The 17265-nt window shown below is 37.0% G+C and overlaps 1 protein-coding gene across 1 annotated transcript; it reads left to right on the forward strand.

Annotated features, from left to right (window-relative positions):
- Positions 1-512: 512 nt before the first annotated feature.
- On the forward strand, positions 513-17134 carry LOC100232931 (dolichyl-diphosphooligosaccharide--protein glycosyltransferase subunit STT3A). Its single transcript, XM_002280485.4, has 23 exons — positions 513-761; positions 897-959; positions 2191-2246; positions 2351-2422; positions 2616-2721; positions 2825-2875; positions 3623-3718; positions 3919-3978; positions 4063-4176; positions 4869-4955; positions 6960-7063; positions 9704-9799; positions 10294-10414; positions 10514-10594; positions 10684-10815; positions 10926-11156; positions 11679-11822; positions 14823-15009; positions 15091-15188; positions 15883-15962; positions 16056-16143; positions 16672-16761; positions 16851-17134. The coding sequence occupies exons 1-23, from the start codon at positions 645-647 to the stop codon at positions 16911-16913; spliced, it is 2337 nt and encodes a 778-aa protein (XP_002280521.1). The 5' UTR covers positions 513-644; the 3' UTR covers positions 16914-17134.
- The last annotated feature ends 131 nt before the right edge of the window (positions 17135-17265 follow it).

Below are 17265 nucleotides of genomic sequence, written 5' to 3' on the forward strand. Positions count from 1 at the left end.
GGACTGTAATTATTATTTGCTATGATTATAGAGGATGGCAAAAAAAAAATATGTCAACGGTAAAATCAATAATTAATTTTAAAATTTTTTGTATACCTAATGTCTTAGATTAGTGCTTCATCCATATTGTATGGTTTGTTGCTTATATAATTTTTACTAGCTAAAATGAATCATATATAAATATTAAATTAAAAAAATATCATATGATTAATCAAATTAGCTTTGACATTACCTAACTCTACTCTGTCACATTTTTTTTTTGGTTTTCCAAGCCCAATTCAAGAAATTTGGGCCCATGGGTCGGGCCCATGATCAGATGCATACGACTTGGGTCAACGACCCAATTCCACTGGTCCGGACATGACGATGATTGCAATGACTACTCACTTCATGCCACGTGGCCAGAAGGGAAGCAGGTATCCAATCAGAAGTTGCCAGGTTGGTATCACTGCATTGTCGTAGCAGTGCAGTAATTCGGAGATAAAACTAACACATTATCGTAAATTTGGATAGAGGGATAATTCCGTAAATTCGCATCACCAACTCTCCTCTGCTACAAAGTCTTTCTCTCGTCTCCTCTCACCAGCAAAACCCTTCTTGTCTCTCATTTCCTCACTGCAATTCGGAGCTTGACTCGGCCGTCGATGGCGGCTTCGGAGGACTCCAACCAATCGAAGATTCGGGCTGTCTTTGGGAGTGTTCTCTCGTTCTTTATTCTCATTCTGATCGGAGTTCTCGCATTCTCGATCCGTCTATTCTCCGTAACTCATTGGATCTTCTACGTTTTTCCTGTTTTATAGATCAGATCACGGAAATGTTGTTCTACTTTGATAATTCAAGGCTTTCTAGGCTTGTTTTGTGAATTCGAATTCATATTAGACTTGGTTGCTTTGCAGGTTATAAAGTATGAGAGTGTTATTCACGAGTTCGATCCTTATTTCAATTATAGAGTCACTCAGGTGAGGTTTTCCTTGTTTGTTGATTTTTTTTTTTAAATCTCTTTGTTTATATCAATGGCCTGTTTGGTTTGAGATTGGTGGGAGAAGAAAAAGGAACTGAAATTTTGAATACTAAGAGAACCATGATTTGTGATGCGGTAAAAAAAAGTTATTCACTTCAGAAAGCATAATGTAACTGGAAATATACAATTTCAAGCTGTATTTTGTTTTCTTCATCTCCGTTTTTCTAGAAACGAAAGGGAAAGAAAATGGAGATGCTATGCATTCCTTTTGAATTCCTATGCTGCTTATCAAGCATAGAGGAGTCCATTTTTGGACAATTCTCCAGATTTTAATGTTATTACAAGAAAAAAGGGTGTTATTAGTTAGTGCAGTTATCCATTGTATCCTCTCTAACCTTGGAATCTTTTTATTTTTATTTTTATTTTTATCTTTCCCATGGTTGAGCGGACAACATCCATTGTGCTATGGATTTTCAGCGTAACTATTTGCTCTTGTTTGCATATTAAAAAAGAAAAAAAAAAAAAAAAAACAGATTGACCCTTTTTTTTTTAAAAAAAAAACAGATTGACTTTTTTGTTAGTATATGCATGCGATAGAAGGATATTGAGAGGAACACACTAGGGCAGTCTTGCTATTGATGGTATGCATATAATCCAAACAGTTTAGATGAAGGCCGTGTGAGGTTAAGGTTTAGTATCTACTGACTAGATGGACAAATGAATGGAAGTATCTCTCTCTCTCTCTCTCTCTCTCTCTCTCTCCCTCTCTCTCTCTCTCTCTCTCTATATATATATATATATATATATATGTTGCTGCCACTGATGTCACACATTGAAGTATAGAGACATCACTGGTCAAAAGGAAAAAAGGTGCTGGGGTTAGGATGATCTGGATAGCTCCTTGAAATTATTCAATTTGTGTTCCACAATGAGAACCTAATGGACATATGAGTAGCAGGAGTGGCTTTATATTAATTCAAAGCCATCTTGTTTGGCTTAAAAGAACCACAGAACATAGGTGAGATTTATTTCGAAAGCGTGTAAATAATGGATACCAAAACTTCTGGCTTCACCTGGAACATGAGTTTGTTGTTTATTTACCTGAATACTTTTCACTATTATATTGAATTTTGTTTCCAAAATCTGTTGCATGACTCACTTCCTTTTGTTTTTTATTTTATTTTATTTAAAATTGTATTGAAGCTGAGATGCATGTTTGTTGATTTCAGTTTCTCACAAAGAACGGAATATATGACTTTTGGAACTGGTTTGATGATCGAACCTGGTAATCATTATTAAAACTGTCCGATATGTTCTGGTGACCATGTTTGTGCTCACGTTATCTTTCCTTAAGTTGTTAATGACAGTATCTGTTCTACTTCCATTAAGGTATCCTCTTGGTCGTGTGATTGGTGGCACTGTTTACCCAGGATTGACCTTAACAGCAGGCTCCATATGGTGGTGGGTATTTGAGATTGGTGCAACTTGTTTGTTGCAGGAGATTAATGCCATTAGTTTTGTTATTTCTTTTTGCTTCTAGATTGAGTACAGTTGCTCTTAATCAGTTTCCATATATAATGAGACATTGGAAATAGTACCTGTGAATGAGTCCTGTGGCAGCTAATGATTATGGGCCAATACTTTCTGATGGCAGGTTATTGAATTCCTTGAATATTCCTCTATCTGTTGAAACTGTCTGTGTGTTTACTGCACCTATATTTTCTGCTAATGCTGCATGGGCAACTTATCTTCTGACCAAGGTTTGTCTTCTGACTAGATTTGTCTGTGGTTTGGATTCTAGGTTTTGACCTCAGATTTTCTGATGATGTTTATTTCCTTTTTTTTCTTTTTAAATATTTTTAGGAAGTTAAGGGCACTGGTGCTGGACTCACAGCTGCAGCTCTTCTGGCCATGGTAAATTATAGATCGGGTATTTGTAACTTTAATTATGAGATTTTGAATAGCAGCTATGGGCACTTTATAAGCACTTTTTTTATTCGTAGAGATGCTTGTTCATGCATGTAAATATAGTTATATGGTTCCTGATCATGATATTTATTCTAAGAGGGACTTGAAATTCTGTAGTTTAAACTGGAGGGAATGAAAGTTTTTCCCAAATGCAGTGGAGTGATAGGATTCTCTTTAAAGGGCACAGGGCTTTGACTAAGTGGGGCTCTTGAAATCCGTCCTAGAAAGTGAAGGCTCTGAAGAGCTCGTTTGGCATAAAAAAAGGGGAATTAGTAGGGAACAGGAATGGGTTGTGGGAAATCTAGTCTATATGAGAGCAGCTTGTGTGGTTATTTTTCCAGTTGGTGCTACAATGTAAATTTTGTGAGTAAATATCCATGGGAGGCGAGTTGACTTTCCGTTAGGTATCTGATGGTTAAGAATATGTTGTCTATTCATCTTTGTTAGGTGGGGTGGTTAAGGTTCTTACCGGAAAGCAAGCATGTAATAGAACTGGGAAATAGGTGCAGAGTCTTCATTGGGCTGATAATGAAACCTTTGATGATTTCCTGTTGCTTATATTATACATCTACGATATCTTCTCACTTGTTTTTGTATGGAAAATGATGTTGACCATTACTATCAATGATAGTTCTCTACAAAACGTGATTAATAAAACCTAATATTAGTTCTCTTTTATGTTCTTGTTTTCAGGTACCATCATACATATCCCGATCTGTGGCTGGTAGCTATGATAATGAAGCTGTGGCTATATTTGCTCTGATCTTCACTTTCTATCTTTATATTAAGGTCAGATTTTAATCAGTCAGGGTGCTGTATTTACAACATCGAAAAAGGTTCTTTTAGGATAAATTATATCTGCTATTTAAATGGATAATAGTTTGGCCATTTTCAATTTGTTTCTTGTTGATTGTTAATTCGAACTGTTGCATGAATTATTAGCATCTCGACTAAATTCTTTTCTAATGTCGACAATTTACTATTTGCAGACGCTAAATACAGGATCCCTCTTTTATGCTACTTTGAATGCCATAACATACTTCTACATGGTAGGGTTGTGTGCCATTGTTGCAAGTCTTTTTACTCCCCCTTTATGGTGTTTATGTTTTTGGGTGTATTATTTCCTTTTTCAGGTTTGCTCTTGGGGAGGATACACTTTTATTATCAACCTTATTCCAATGCATGTGCTTCTTTGCATAGTAACTGGTCGCTATTCTTCTCGACTTTACATTGCGTATGCTCCTCTTGTAAGTACTTGCTGCATCATGAAGATTGGAAAGTCATTTAAGGCAAACAAAATATGTATCTAAGTATCAGAGATTAAAACACAAGTTATATTGTTGGGCTTAGGAGAAAAAAAAAGGAGTCCAAAAATGGGCTTGTTCATGACCTATACAATTTTGAAGCTTGTAGTGAATATGGATTTTTTTCATAGTATATAGCATATAGACCAAAATGGAGCATATTCTATTCAAATCAGATTTAAAACTTACTTGGGCTTGCATCCCATGCATTGTATAAAAATTGTGGTTCTGTCCTCAAATTCTTGGAGAGAGAGACATCTGTGCTAGCTTTGTCTTCTTCTTCTTTTATTTATTTATTTTGGCTGGGGAGTGGAAGGGGATCTGAGGATGTGGTGAGTGGTGTCTGGCGTTTAAGGTTTACTGTTGTTAGTTGGCACAGTGATGGAACTGTTGTGTTTAAAAGATGAGCTACTATCCTCTGGAGAAATATTTAGAAATCTGATTTTTAACTTTATGCTACAAGTTTTTTGCAAACAACCAATATATGTTAGTATGTCACACCTCAAAACAAATATTTCCCTACAAACTTCATATTATTAGACACCAATGTTTGGTTGCCAGGAAAAAAAATGTTTCATAACTTTTTAACAAAGAAATCTCTTTTCCTTGTAGTATTTATAGCTTTTTCATTGCAGGTTGTGTTGGGAACATTGTTAGCAGCTTTGGTGCCTGTTGTTGGTTTCAATGCAGTAATGACATCAGAACATTTTGCATCATTTCTGGTGAGTTCTGTAGGGACCATGATATTGTTATTTGTTCTGTTGTGTCCATTTATTTTATCCATTGGTTTAGTTTTCATCAGAAAGTGTGTATGGCGTTGTTTGTATACTTCGTGTGTACTATTTTTGGGGCCTTTTGGCACTTCTAATGCAAACCCTTTATTTACCTATCACAAAAAAAAAAAAGAAAAAAAGAAAAGAAAAAGAAAGTGTAAAAAAAGAAAGAAAAAGAAAGTGTATGTGTTAGATGTGGGAATTGCCATCAAAATCCTGTGAAAACTGTGTTCATTGTTTATTATCGATGTTCTAGCTGTTCCAGTTAAACTTTTATTGTTATAGTGCTCTATTGGCACCGGCCAATGCCACTTGTAAGAGTTGTCTTTACTGCTAATTGTTCTTAAATGGTTCATGCAAGGTGTATGACTTCACCAATTGAGAAGAGAACTCTTAAAATAGTTGGAAATAAGGAGGAATCATTTAACATTAATCATGGAAGCCTTTCCTCCATGGTTCAAAACATGATCCAAAATAGGATTTTCTCTAGATGTGTGAGGAATTTAGGATATTTTCACATTTAAGTATATGTTTTATATGTGACATAGTGTCTGTTGGTTGGATGGAATTTTGATGCAATTTAATTATTGTAGCATTTTGGCGCCCTTGTATATGTCTATTGTGTTTTGGTGAGCTCTTTAGCTAGGCGCTTTTCAAATGTTTCTTTACTTGCCTTCAGAAAAAAAAAAAAAGAACAAGAAAAAAGAAAAATTGTAGTAGTCTGTCTGGGGCATATGTGTAAGGTGCTAGGAACCCATGGTTTACTCTTTTCAGCTCCAAGTTCACAATTCTGGCTTAACAGTGTTCATAACTTTGTCAGGTGGGCAAATACAATATAATTAATTAATAGCCCTACCTAAATTGGCAAGCTCCATTATTATTATTATTATTATTATTATTATTTTTAAATGCATTGCAACAAACCAATAGAGTACATGATCCTAAATAGATCTGAATGGAAAAAACTTGTAGCCTACCCCAAATGGTGGGCATATATACTAGGTGCTAGGACATAGGTTACTCTTACCACATATAAACTCACAATTCTGGTTAACAGTGTTTATGACTTTCTCTGGTGGCAACACTTATTTTAAATGCCAATGAACCAATGGAGTATGATCCTGAACAGATATGAATGGAAAAATTGAATATTCTACCCCAAGTAGTGGGAATTTGTTGGGTTTATGAATTTTGATGCATTGAGGATTGAATTGGACATATCTACTGGTCAAATTCCAAATTTATATAGTGTCATAGATAGCAACTTAGGTTGCAGAGTCAACCAATTTCAAGAGGATGTGCAAGTTTTTTGGTGCTTCAGAAAGTATATTTAACACAGAAGAAGAGTCAACTATTATTAAAATGGTTTCCATTGGAATTGTGCCTTAAGCTGCTTTTTCAAGGCTTCCAGTCTTCTGTGGCTGTACTCCTTTTTTTTTTTTTTTTAATTTTTTTTTATAGGCTCTTCTTTTCCTGTGCTATTGATTCATTTTTCAAGATTTCCCATTTATCTTGAACTACTAGTCCTGAATGTTGATGACAAGAGAGCTTCAAGAAAGTCGTGCATCATGGGTACTCCCTTCAGTCCCTTGTGTGTGAGTTCAGTTGAATGACTAGGTGTGTTTCTTCCAGTTAATTTAACTTGGATCATCTGCCTTATTGAGTCTTTACATATGGTTTTGTGGATGGCTTGGGTTAGTTTCAAACTGTCAATGATTGCATCTTTTGATTTAGAGCTATCCTTACCTACTGGTTTAATACAACTTATAATTTGTAATTCTCATGTTATAAATACTTTTTGTTGACAAATTTTTTGATAGAATTCATCCTAAATGATCGTTATTGTTGTTCTTTTGTTTCCAAAAAGTTGTCATTTAACTACTTTTTGGCTTTTGTTCTGTTATTTTTGTTTCTTTTAGACCAAGTAATTTTGTTGTTAATTTTTCTCTGCAGGTTTTCATTATCATCCATGTGGTAGCTCTTGTGTATTATATCAAAGGAATTCTATCTCCAAAAATGTTTAAAGTAGCTGTTACGCTTGTTGTATCCGTTGGCCTGTAAGCTTCAGTTATCTTCTGTTTCTCTATCATATGAATTGACTAATTATGTTGGTAACAGAAATATCAAAAACTAATACTTGGTGCAACTGAATGTCAATTATGTCATTTGTCTTTTACATTTTGAGAGCCATGAATTCTCTTGGATAGATTCAATTGGATTTAAAAAACCATCTCATGCATAGCATTGTTTTTTTCTTTTTTGATAGATAAGCGCAGAATATATTGAAAAGAGGTCAGAAAGCCACAACGTATACAGAGAGTATACAAACTAGCTAAGCCTCACAACCAAAAAGAAAGCAAAAAAAACCCCACCAGCCCTTATCTGGAGGCTATCCACTCCAAGAAGCCTATAAGAGACAGCGAACTCTCTCCACTATACAGTCTCGCCCAACACCATAAATTACAGACAAAAGAATTTTTTAATTTTTGAATAGCTATCACCCCCCCTTAAAAGCTAGCCTATTTCTTTCCTTCCAAAGAGTCCAAAAGATGTATAACGGTATAGACTTCCATATCTTTTTCCTTTTTTCCCCTACAAAAGGGCCCCTCCAGTTCAATAAGACCTCCTCTACAGTTTCTAGAAAGACCCACTGAACACCAAACAAAGCACATATCATATCCCATAGGACTTTTGCCACTATACAATGTATGAGGATGTGATTTACAGTTTCCTCTTCGCAGCCACACAAGAAGCAACGGTTAGGGAGTTGCCATCCTCTTTTTTGAAGCTTATCTAGCGTAAGCACCTTACCCCAAGAAGCCTCCCAAGCAAAAAACAAAATTTTTGTTGGAACTTTATCCACCCAAATGTTGCTTTTCGGAAAGTTGTTAGCCACGGTATTAACCACCAAGTTGTAAGCTTCCTTAACTTTAAACTGCCCGTTTCTTCCCCCTTTCCAAAAAACTGCATCTTCTTCTAAGGTAGGTTTGTAGCCCCTCAAAATATGAAGCAAATTACCTACCATATCCAGCTCCCAATCATTGAAACCCCTCACAAACCTTAAATCCCAACCTCCTTGGCCGACATTCTGATCCCACATTTCTTCTACTGTGCCATTTCTATGAGCAGCCATCCCATAAAGGTGAGGAAACCTTTGAGACAGCACTGTACAACCGCACCAAAGATCAGTCCAAAATCTGATTTTGGTACCATTCCCCATAGTAAAAGCCATATTTTCCCAACACCAATCTTTTTCCTTCAAAATCTCCTTCCAAACCCCTACTCCAAACGTCCCATTAGCCTTTTTGGTCATCCAACCAAAACCCTCTTGCCCATATTTTGCCAAAAGCACTTGCTTCCACAGATTTTCCTTTTCACAAGCAAACCTCCATATCCATTTACCCAACAAGGCTTTGTTCAACGGAACTAGCTTCCTTAAGCCAAGCCTCCCCTTTTCCTTCTCTGTACAAACAACCTCCCAATTAACAAGGTGCACTTTCCTTTCCAAGTTTCCTCCTCCCCAAAGAAAATCCCTTTACAATTTTTCTAACCTCCGCGCAAGTGACTTGGGCATACGGAAAAGAGACATTTGATACAATGGCATACTAGCCATCGTGCTCTTTATGAGAATGAGTCTCCCGCCTTTCGAAATATATTGGCGTTTCCAACGTGCAAGTCTTCTCCTCATCTTCTCTTCCACCCCATCCCACATGGAGGTATTCTTATTAGGAGCCCCCAAGGGCAGCCCCAAATACACAGAAGGCATAGAACCCACCTTGCAGCCCAATTCCGCTGCCATCTCCTCCATCTCTTCCACCTCGTCAACTGGGATTATTTCACTTTTATCCAAATTGATCCTTAACCCTGACGCGGCTTCAAACCAAAACAAAATCCAACTCAGATGAATTAGATGCTCTTTCCTAGCCTCACAAAAAACTATTGTATCATCAACAAATAACAGATGGGATATATGCACCGATTGTCTTCCTCCTCCTCGGATCCTACACCCTGACAAAAATCCCCCTTCAACAGCCCTCCTAATAAGATTGCTCAACTCCTCCATTCCCATCACAAAGAGGTAAGGAGAAAAGGGATCTCCTTGCCTCAACCCCTTAGAACTTGGGAAGAAACCGGCTGGCACTCCATTCACCAACACCGAAAATTTGGCTGTGGATATGCAACTCCACATCCAACCCAACCACTTTGATCCGAATCCCATTTTTCTCATGACTTTTATCAAAAACTGTCAATTTAAACTGTCGTAGGCTTTCTCTATATCCAGCTTACAGATGAGACCTTTCTCTTCCCTTTTTTGCCATGCATCATTTACCTCATTTGCAATTAAAGAGGTATCAAGGATCTGCCTGCCCATTACAAATGCATTCTGATAAATGGAGACCACTTTCCCTATCACTTTCTTGAGTCTATTGGCTAACACCTTGGTCAATAGTTTGTACAGCCCCCCCAAAAGACTGATTGGCCTAAAATCCCCAAGATCCTCTGCCCCCCCCTTCTTGGGTAACAATACCAGAAACGTATTGTTGATGCTCTTGATGAAGGCACTTTGCTCATATTGTCGTGGACTATAAAAATGTGATTTCATCTATATTCTACATGGACTCATATTGATCATAAAACTCTGCAGCATTTTTCTTTTGACATGTTTTTCTAATTCATATTATGACTTCATTATTCAGGGTGGTGTGTTGTGCTGTGGTAGCAGTACTTATAGCACTGGTAGCTTCCAGCCCAACAAAGGGATGGAGTGGACGAAGTTTGAGTCTCCTTGATCCGTAAGTTACTTGTCTCTCAATTGATGTCTTAATGTTTTTAATGACTTCATTCTTTGTGAATGAATGAACTGTAATAATAATAGAATTCACAATTGGGGGGTGGCAACTTTGCTGGTCAAGCTGGACAAACCCAACTACTCAGAACCTTCAGATCCCAATTAGTATATAGTTTAATTGAAGTAGCTGGTGGGCCTCAAGTTACAATTCATTAGAACCTTTCCAAACTCCCCAACCCCAACACGACCTCCTCCTAATCATTACCATCAGCCCCACCACCACCACCAAACATGTGTACACACAGACAAATTTTAGATGTTGTTAGGAAACCCCTTGACCTGCTTGTCATTCTGTTGCTTTTCTGAGTCATTGGGGATATTTTCATGCCTGGAAAAAACTTTATTTTCAAAATTTGAATTTCTTTTTGCTGATCTATTCTATTCCTATTAGTCCTGAATCAGCTTTCTGACATTCCTTCTTTTGGGGAGTTTTGACAGAACTTATGCAAGCAAGTATATACCAATTATTGCCAGTGTTAGTGAACATCAACCACCTACTTGGCCATCTTACTTTATGGACATTAATGTTTTGGCATTTTTGGTTCCAGCTGGCATTGTTGTGAGTTTGATCTATCTTTTTACCTCAATATTGCTTTTAGTTTCCTACTTTTTTCTTAACCATATCCATCCTTGTATGACATTGGTCTTTATTTGGCAGGCATGCTTTTTGCCACTATCTGATGCAAGCTCCTTTGTTGTTCTTTACATAGTGACATCTGTATATTTTTCTGGAGTCATGGTGAGGAGATTGTTACAAGAACAAACATTTTTCCTCGTCTTTCTGCTTTTATCATTCTTTGTCACAATTGTTTTGAACTATTATTACAGGTGCGCCTTATGCTTGTACTAGCTCCTGCAGCATGCATATTATCTGGAATTGCTCTTTCTGAAGCATTTGATGTTCTTACTCGATCGATCAAATTTCAGTTACCTGGATTATCAGAAAATTCCCAGATTGATGTAAGCTTGGTTTTGTTTCTGCATTTTGCTAATACCAATATTTATAATAATCTATTAAGCTCAAATTCTGCTTCTGGGCTAAGATCCTCTTCATGTTGTTGACCATTAAGGCAGGGGATACTACCTCTAGTAGTGTTGTGACACAAAATGATGCAGCCAAGACCAATAAAAATGAAGACACACTAAAGGAGCGACCCTCGAGAAAGAACAGGAAGAAGGAAAAGGAACATGTGGAAAAGACTTCCATTAAGTCTCAAATTAAAAAGAGGCTACTGGTTTTACCTCTGGAGGCATCTGTTGCTGCTATTTTCTTGCTTGTATTGCTGGGTGCCTTCTATGTGGTATGTAAACATCTTCTTTCTCTATCTTGCCTGATCTTGGTGGTCTATCCCTGCTACATTTTGTTAGGTGCCATTTATAAAGTATTGATTTGCCTGTCAAAAAGATATCTGCTACAGTTTGCTCTATTCTCTCCACAATAAGGGATTACAGCAATTTATAAATAAAAGAATTATGTGGATAAAGCAAAATATGAGACTGATCCTTCATCAATATAATATTTTTATGGAACTATATTTCTGTCTATCTTGCTTGCTGTTTAATGTTTACCCTTTTAACTGTTGGACAATAGCAATTTCACGTCAATCTTTTCCTGTTTAATGGATCAGATTTACTATTAATATAATACTACAAAACATCTGCAAGCTCCTCTATTTCTAACATCAGATAATGCTCACCAGGAAGTTTAGATTTCATCAAAATTCCTAGCTTGGTTCTATTCCTTCTATTTTTCTTTTTTCCTGCTAACTGAAATTCTGTTCAGACAAAAAAAGTCATTTGAGTGTAAGTGATACTTCTTGTAGGTTCATTGTGTTTGGGCAGCTGCGGAAGCTTACTCAGCCCCTTCTATTGTTTTAACATCTCATTCTCATGATGGCCTTCACGTTTTTGATGATTTTAGAGAGGCTTATGCATGGTTACGACACAATACTGAGGTGGATGATAAAGTGAGTTTCCTCCATGTTTATCTCTCTGTTGTTTGTTTGATTTTCCTGAACCTTTTTCTTCATGGTATCATGGTTTGGAACTGCAGTTGCATTTTGATCGTGTTTACACTTTTGGAACTGTAGTTGTATTTTGATTGTGTTTACACTTTAATGTTCAAGGCCATCTTCTTCAAGTGTGAATTACAAATCTATTGAATTAACCCTGTTATTATGAATTCCTTTTGCATATCTTAGTTCCAAGTTACATATCTTTTCATGTTTGTTGTAATTACTTTATTTTCATGGGCTTGTAATTACTTTGTTCTCATGGGCTTACTCTTGTTACTAATCAAGGATGATTAGAGCCCATTTGGGAGTGATTTTGGTAAAAGCGTTATTAGTCTCTAGTGCTTCTAACTGTAGTGCTTCCATTAGAAATGTTTTTATGGAGAATTAGTTAGTGCTTGGATGTAAACTAAGGAGTTTTTGGGAGGCAATTTTTTGGAGTAAGAACTTACCCAGTTCAAGAATCACTTGAATTGTGATTTTAAAAGTTTTACCAAATACTTAGTCTTTATAAAAAAACACTTTCAAGCCCTAGAAAGTGTCTCTAACCCTCCCCAAAGCACTGCTAAATAGACTCTCAATGGACGAGCTGTGTTTGATAAAATTGGTCCATGACAGAATTGGATGGTAACATGCTACTAGAAACTAGGTTTGAGGCAATGGTGATCGTGATAGTCATTGTGGCTTTGGTCTGTTATTTATTAAGCTGTTATCTTTCTTTTTTCCTTTGATCAAGAAGAATATAAAAGGCTTTGTGAATATTTTTAAAAAGTAGAAGTATCTAGAGAAAAGTGCTCATGCCCATTTCTCTTTAGTACAATTTTTTTTTTGTTTCTTATCAAAGAAAGAGAGAATGACTCATGCAATCATGCTTGTGTGTGCCAGTGCTCCAGTGATAAATTTACTTTATCCAGTAACTCCCAAGAGTTGAGTTTATAAATGAGCATGGTCTAGTAACTTATTTTTTCTTTAGAAATTATGGGTTCTTTATAACTAAGATACCTATTTCTCCATCGCCATATGACAATTGATGCATATGTCGAGCATCCCATTGCTTCTCCTTATGCAGGAATTGATGGTTAAGAAACTACCTTTTATTTATGGTGGTGGGCATAATCCCCCCATGGTATTATGTGAGTTGAGGTCATTTTGGGGTTGAGAATAAATTTGGATAAAGACAAGTTAATTCCAATGCGAAGGGTGGAGGATATAGATGATTTGGCTTTAGAATTTGGTTGTAAGGTGGGTAGCCTCCCTTCCTCTTATTTGGGCCTCCCCTTGGGTACACTACTTAATTCTGTGGCAGTTTGGGATGAAGTGGAGGAGAGGTTTCATGAAATGTTGGCTATGTGTAAGAGACATTACATTTCCATAGGAAGGGGAAGTATCTTGATTCGACTCACTTAGACTAGTTTTCCAATTTATTTTATGTCTTTACTTTGCATGCCACAACTGTCAAGATTGAGGCTAGAGCACATTCAAATAGATTTTCTGTGGGGAGATAGGACTTTCGAGCGAAGACCACATCTAGTCAGATGGGCGATTGTTTGTTCAAACAAAAAGAAAAGGTGATTGGGAGTTAAGCATCTTTCATCTCTCAATTATACTCTCCTATGTAAATGGAGTTGGCAATTTTGTGAGTGAGAGAGGGGCCCTTTGGAATCAAGTCATCAACGGGAAGTATGAGGAAGAAGGAGGGGGTGGTGTTCTTAGGAAGTGAGGGAGGGGTATGGTGTCGGGTTTTGGAATGCGATAAGAAAGGATTGGAACCTTGTGCATAGAAGGATCTCGTTCTTAATGGGTAATGGGCATAAAGTGAACTTTTGGAAGGATAAGTGGTGTGGGGACAATTCTTTAAGTGTCACATTCCTTTCATTGTCTGCTTTAGCTGTTTCTAAGTTTGGAATTACTCAGTTGAAGAGGGTGGGGGGAGTCCTTGCTTCTCTAGATCTTTCAATGATTGGGAGGTGGATTTTGTAGAGAGATTTCTATTGTGTTTGCATGGGAAGAGAGTGTGTAGGGATGAGGAAGATATGGTGCAGTGGATAGAGACAAGGAGTTGCAAGTTTACAGTTAAGTCCCTCTATAACATCTTGAAGCCAGACAATTCGGTTTGTTTTCCATTGAGAATTATTTGGAACTTGTGGGTGCAACCTAAACTATGTTTCTTTGCTTGGGAGGCAACATGGGGAAATGCTTTAACATTAGATGAAGTCCAAAGAAGAGGGTGGTCTTTAGTGAATAGATGTTATCTTTGCTAATTGGATGAAGAATCTATTGACCACATTCTTTTGCACTATTTAAAGACAAGGGTTTTATGGGAGTTGCTCTTTACGCTTTTCGAGGTGTCTTATGTGCTTCCCTCGTTGGTTAGAGAGACACTTTTGGGTTGACATGGTTCATTTGTGGACAAAAAATGCAAGAAGGTTTGGAGAGCAAGACCCTTATGCATCTTTTGGACGGTTTGGAAAGCAAGGGATGGAATCGCTTTCGATGATTAAGTGCTTTTGATCCAAAGGCTTAAAGGCTCTTTTGTTTGCTTTCTTTGGTTGGAGATTAAGATGTTAATAAATGATGGTTCTTTGACTCTAGTTAGTTTCTTTGATTGGTAGAGCTCTTGTTGAGGGTGGTGGTGTTGTTGCCTTTCCTTTTTTGTAGATCCTCCTCTTGTTTGCGCCTTTTTGCTTTGGGTGTATGCGTCCTGTATTCATTGGGCCACTCTTTTGGCGTCTCTTTTTAATATATATATATATATATATATATATATATATTTATCTATCAAAAGAAAAAAAATAATAACCCCCCCCATAGTTGTATCAAACCAATCATATTTTTTTCTCAATGAATTTCATGTATAGCAAATCATTTCTGATAGAGTTTCTAGCTAGCTAATGCAGTATCCTTAACCTATTGAAGGTATTAAAGAAATTAGTTCTTATTGGAAACTTCTTGCAGGTTGCATCTTGGTGGGACTATGGTTACCAAACTACTGCTATGGCTAACCGGACTGTTATTGTGGACAATAATACCTGGAATAACACTCATATTGCAACTGTTGGCACTGCCATGTCTTCTCCTGAAAAGGCAGCTTGGGAAATTTTTAACTCCTTGGATGTAAAATATGTTCTTGTTGTCTTCGGAGGTTGGTTTCTTAGTTGTTTTCTGAGATCATCTTGATAAAAAAATATAATCACTACACTCTGATGTGCTGCCTACTTTTCAGGTCTTGTTGGATATCCGAGTGATGACATTAATAAGTTCCTGTGGATGGTTCGCATAGGAGGGGGGGTATTCCCCCACATCAGGGAACCTGATTATCTGGTGAGTTGTTGGTCGCTTGTAATATGGATTCTAAGTATGTGTCCTTTGGGTTCTTATTGCTGGTGTATTGTTGCTACACTGGTTTCAAGCTTTGTTCCATTTGAGATTCCAAATATTTGTCTTGATTGGCAATAGACTAACATTTAAGTTGAATCTCACTTGATGGTCTCACATCATTGGTGAATTTACATTTGGTTGAAAGTTTACTTTTCTTGATGGCTTTATTGTGGTGAATATTGGAAACAGCTTGGATTTGTTTAATTTCCATGGAAGGTCCAAATAGTCCATGAGAATTAAGCTTTTAGGGCCAGCTATAGCTCAAATCTGGGCAACTTGAGCCTCAGCATAACTCAGCCTATTCCAATTAAGGGCATGCTCAGTCCGCCCATCTTTTAGGCCTATTAACTTCAATGATCTAGATAAAACATGCTAGGGTATTTAGTTGTACAACATAATTTTCATATTTCTGTTTGTTTTAAGCATCAATTGTTATCTTCGTGTTTGTATAAATTAAATTATACAAAGCCTAATGTGGTTTGGTTTTCCTTGTGCATATCATTAATTGTTTTACCATTAATGTTGGATGTTGCTTCAATGTGGCTAAGAAAATGATAATGTTTTCTACTATTTTTTATTTTGTTTGATCAATTATATTAAATTTTAACTACTTGTCTCTTATCCTGCTGTTTAAAAGAGAGATGGACAGTACCGGATTGATTCTCAAGCCACTCCTACCATGCTAAATTGCCTCATGTACAAACTGTCATATTTCAGGTCTGCTTTTGCTTTGGACTTGGTTCTTCATATGTAAAGGTTATGCTTGGGTTGGTGTTTGATACATGATTATTTCTGTCTGTTTTCTTTTAGATTTGTGGAGACAGATGGTAAAGGCTTTGATCGAGTAAGGCGGACTGAAATTGGGAAGAAATATTTCAAACTCACCCATTTTGAGGAGGTTAGACAATCTAAATCCCCAATTTGGCAGTAGTGCATAAAATGGAGTATGATCAGTTGTTGTGCCTGTCAGGCTGTCACAACTTATTTGAGAGTTAAAACTTGGAACACTTGTCATAGACTCATAATATGGTGGTGCCCTGGGATGTAGTTCAGTGATAGTTCAGGTTTCAAGTTTGAGCCTCTTTGATATTTAAGTTGTGTAGGATAGAAGAAGAATGGTCCATATCACCTGAGATTTGTTTCGCCAGGTGATACATGTCTTGCTGTTAGGGTGGATTCCCCATGATCAGGAAAAGAGGGGAAAAAAAGGAACAAAATTGTTATATGTGGTGCTTATTATTGTAATGTGAGTGTTGGACGCCCCATCCAAATGGCATGTATTTAAACTTGCCACACAGGAATCCTAGAGACATGTCTTTTGACGTACACCAACCCTTCCGAGATTAGGAATTTTCGTTTGAATAATTTTCCCTATAACGTCCCATGTCTGTTCTGATTAACTTTCCATGGTTTATACTCAATGAAGGTGTTCACTACTCACCATTGGATGGTTCGGATATACAAACTAAAGCCTCCGAAGAACAGGATCCGTGTAAAAACAAAGAAATCAAAATCGGTATGCATGATAAACACCTGTAGATTGTATTCGTTTCTGATTCAGTGCAAAATTACCCACTGACCTTTTGTTGCCTCTTCCCTTTGCAGAAAGCAAGCTCCACAACCAGCTCAAAAAGAAGTGGAAAAAGAAAGAAGAATCCCTGGCAATGAAAGGCACTTTCAGAAGCTGCTGTCTCCAATTAGTTACTTGGAACCCACATATTTAATATGCTTGAGCCCCTAGAGAGCTAGTGCACCAGCATTATTAGCCATTTTTCTTATAGAAAAGCAAACGTATCAATCAAAGATTTTGTAGTCTTTTCCCATCGTGAACTTTTTTGGCTCGCACCCTTAACATATGACGAAAGAATGCATTGATCAATTTTGGAACAGTTCCTTTGGCTTGGTTCCACGTGTAACGATGAGTGGGCATATTATATACAGCCTATTGAGAGAGAGCTTGTGCCTGAAAATGCATGGTAAGTAATTGCATCAATAGTGAGTTAAGATTCCATAAATATTT

This window comes from Vitis vinifera, chromosome 11 (assembly GCF_030704535.1).
Source record: "Vitis vinifera cultivar Pinot Noir 40024 chromosome 11, ASM3070453v1".
NCBI lineage: Eukaryota > Viridiplantae > Streptophyta > Magnoliopsida > Vitales > Vitaceae > Vitis > Vitis vinifera.

What these genes read in the sequence shown, in the direction of transcription:
- LOC100232931 (XM_002280485.4), top strand. Translation starts at nt 645, where the DNA reads ATGGCGGCTTCGGAGGACTCCAACCAATCGAAGATTCGGGCTGTCTTT. An exon ending in CTTTCTATCTTTATATTAAG is followed by an intron (nt 3,719 to 3,918) that starts GTCAGATTTTAA and finishes TACTATTTGCAG; the next exon opens with ACGCTAAATACAGGATCCCT. An exon ending in CTTGTTGTATCCGTTGGCCT is followed by an intron (nt 7,064 to 9,703) that starts GTAAGCTTCAGT and finishes TTCATTATTCAG; the next exon opens with GGTGGTGTGTTGTGCTGTGG.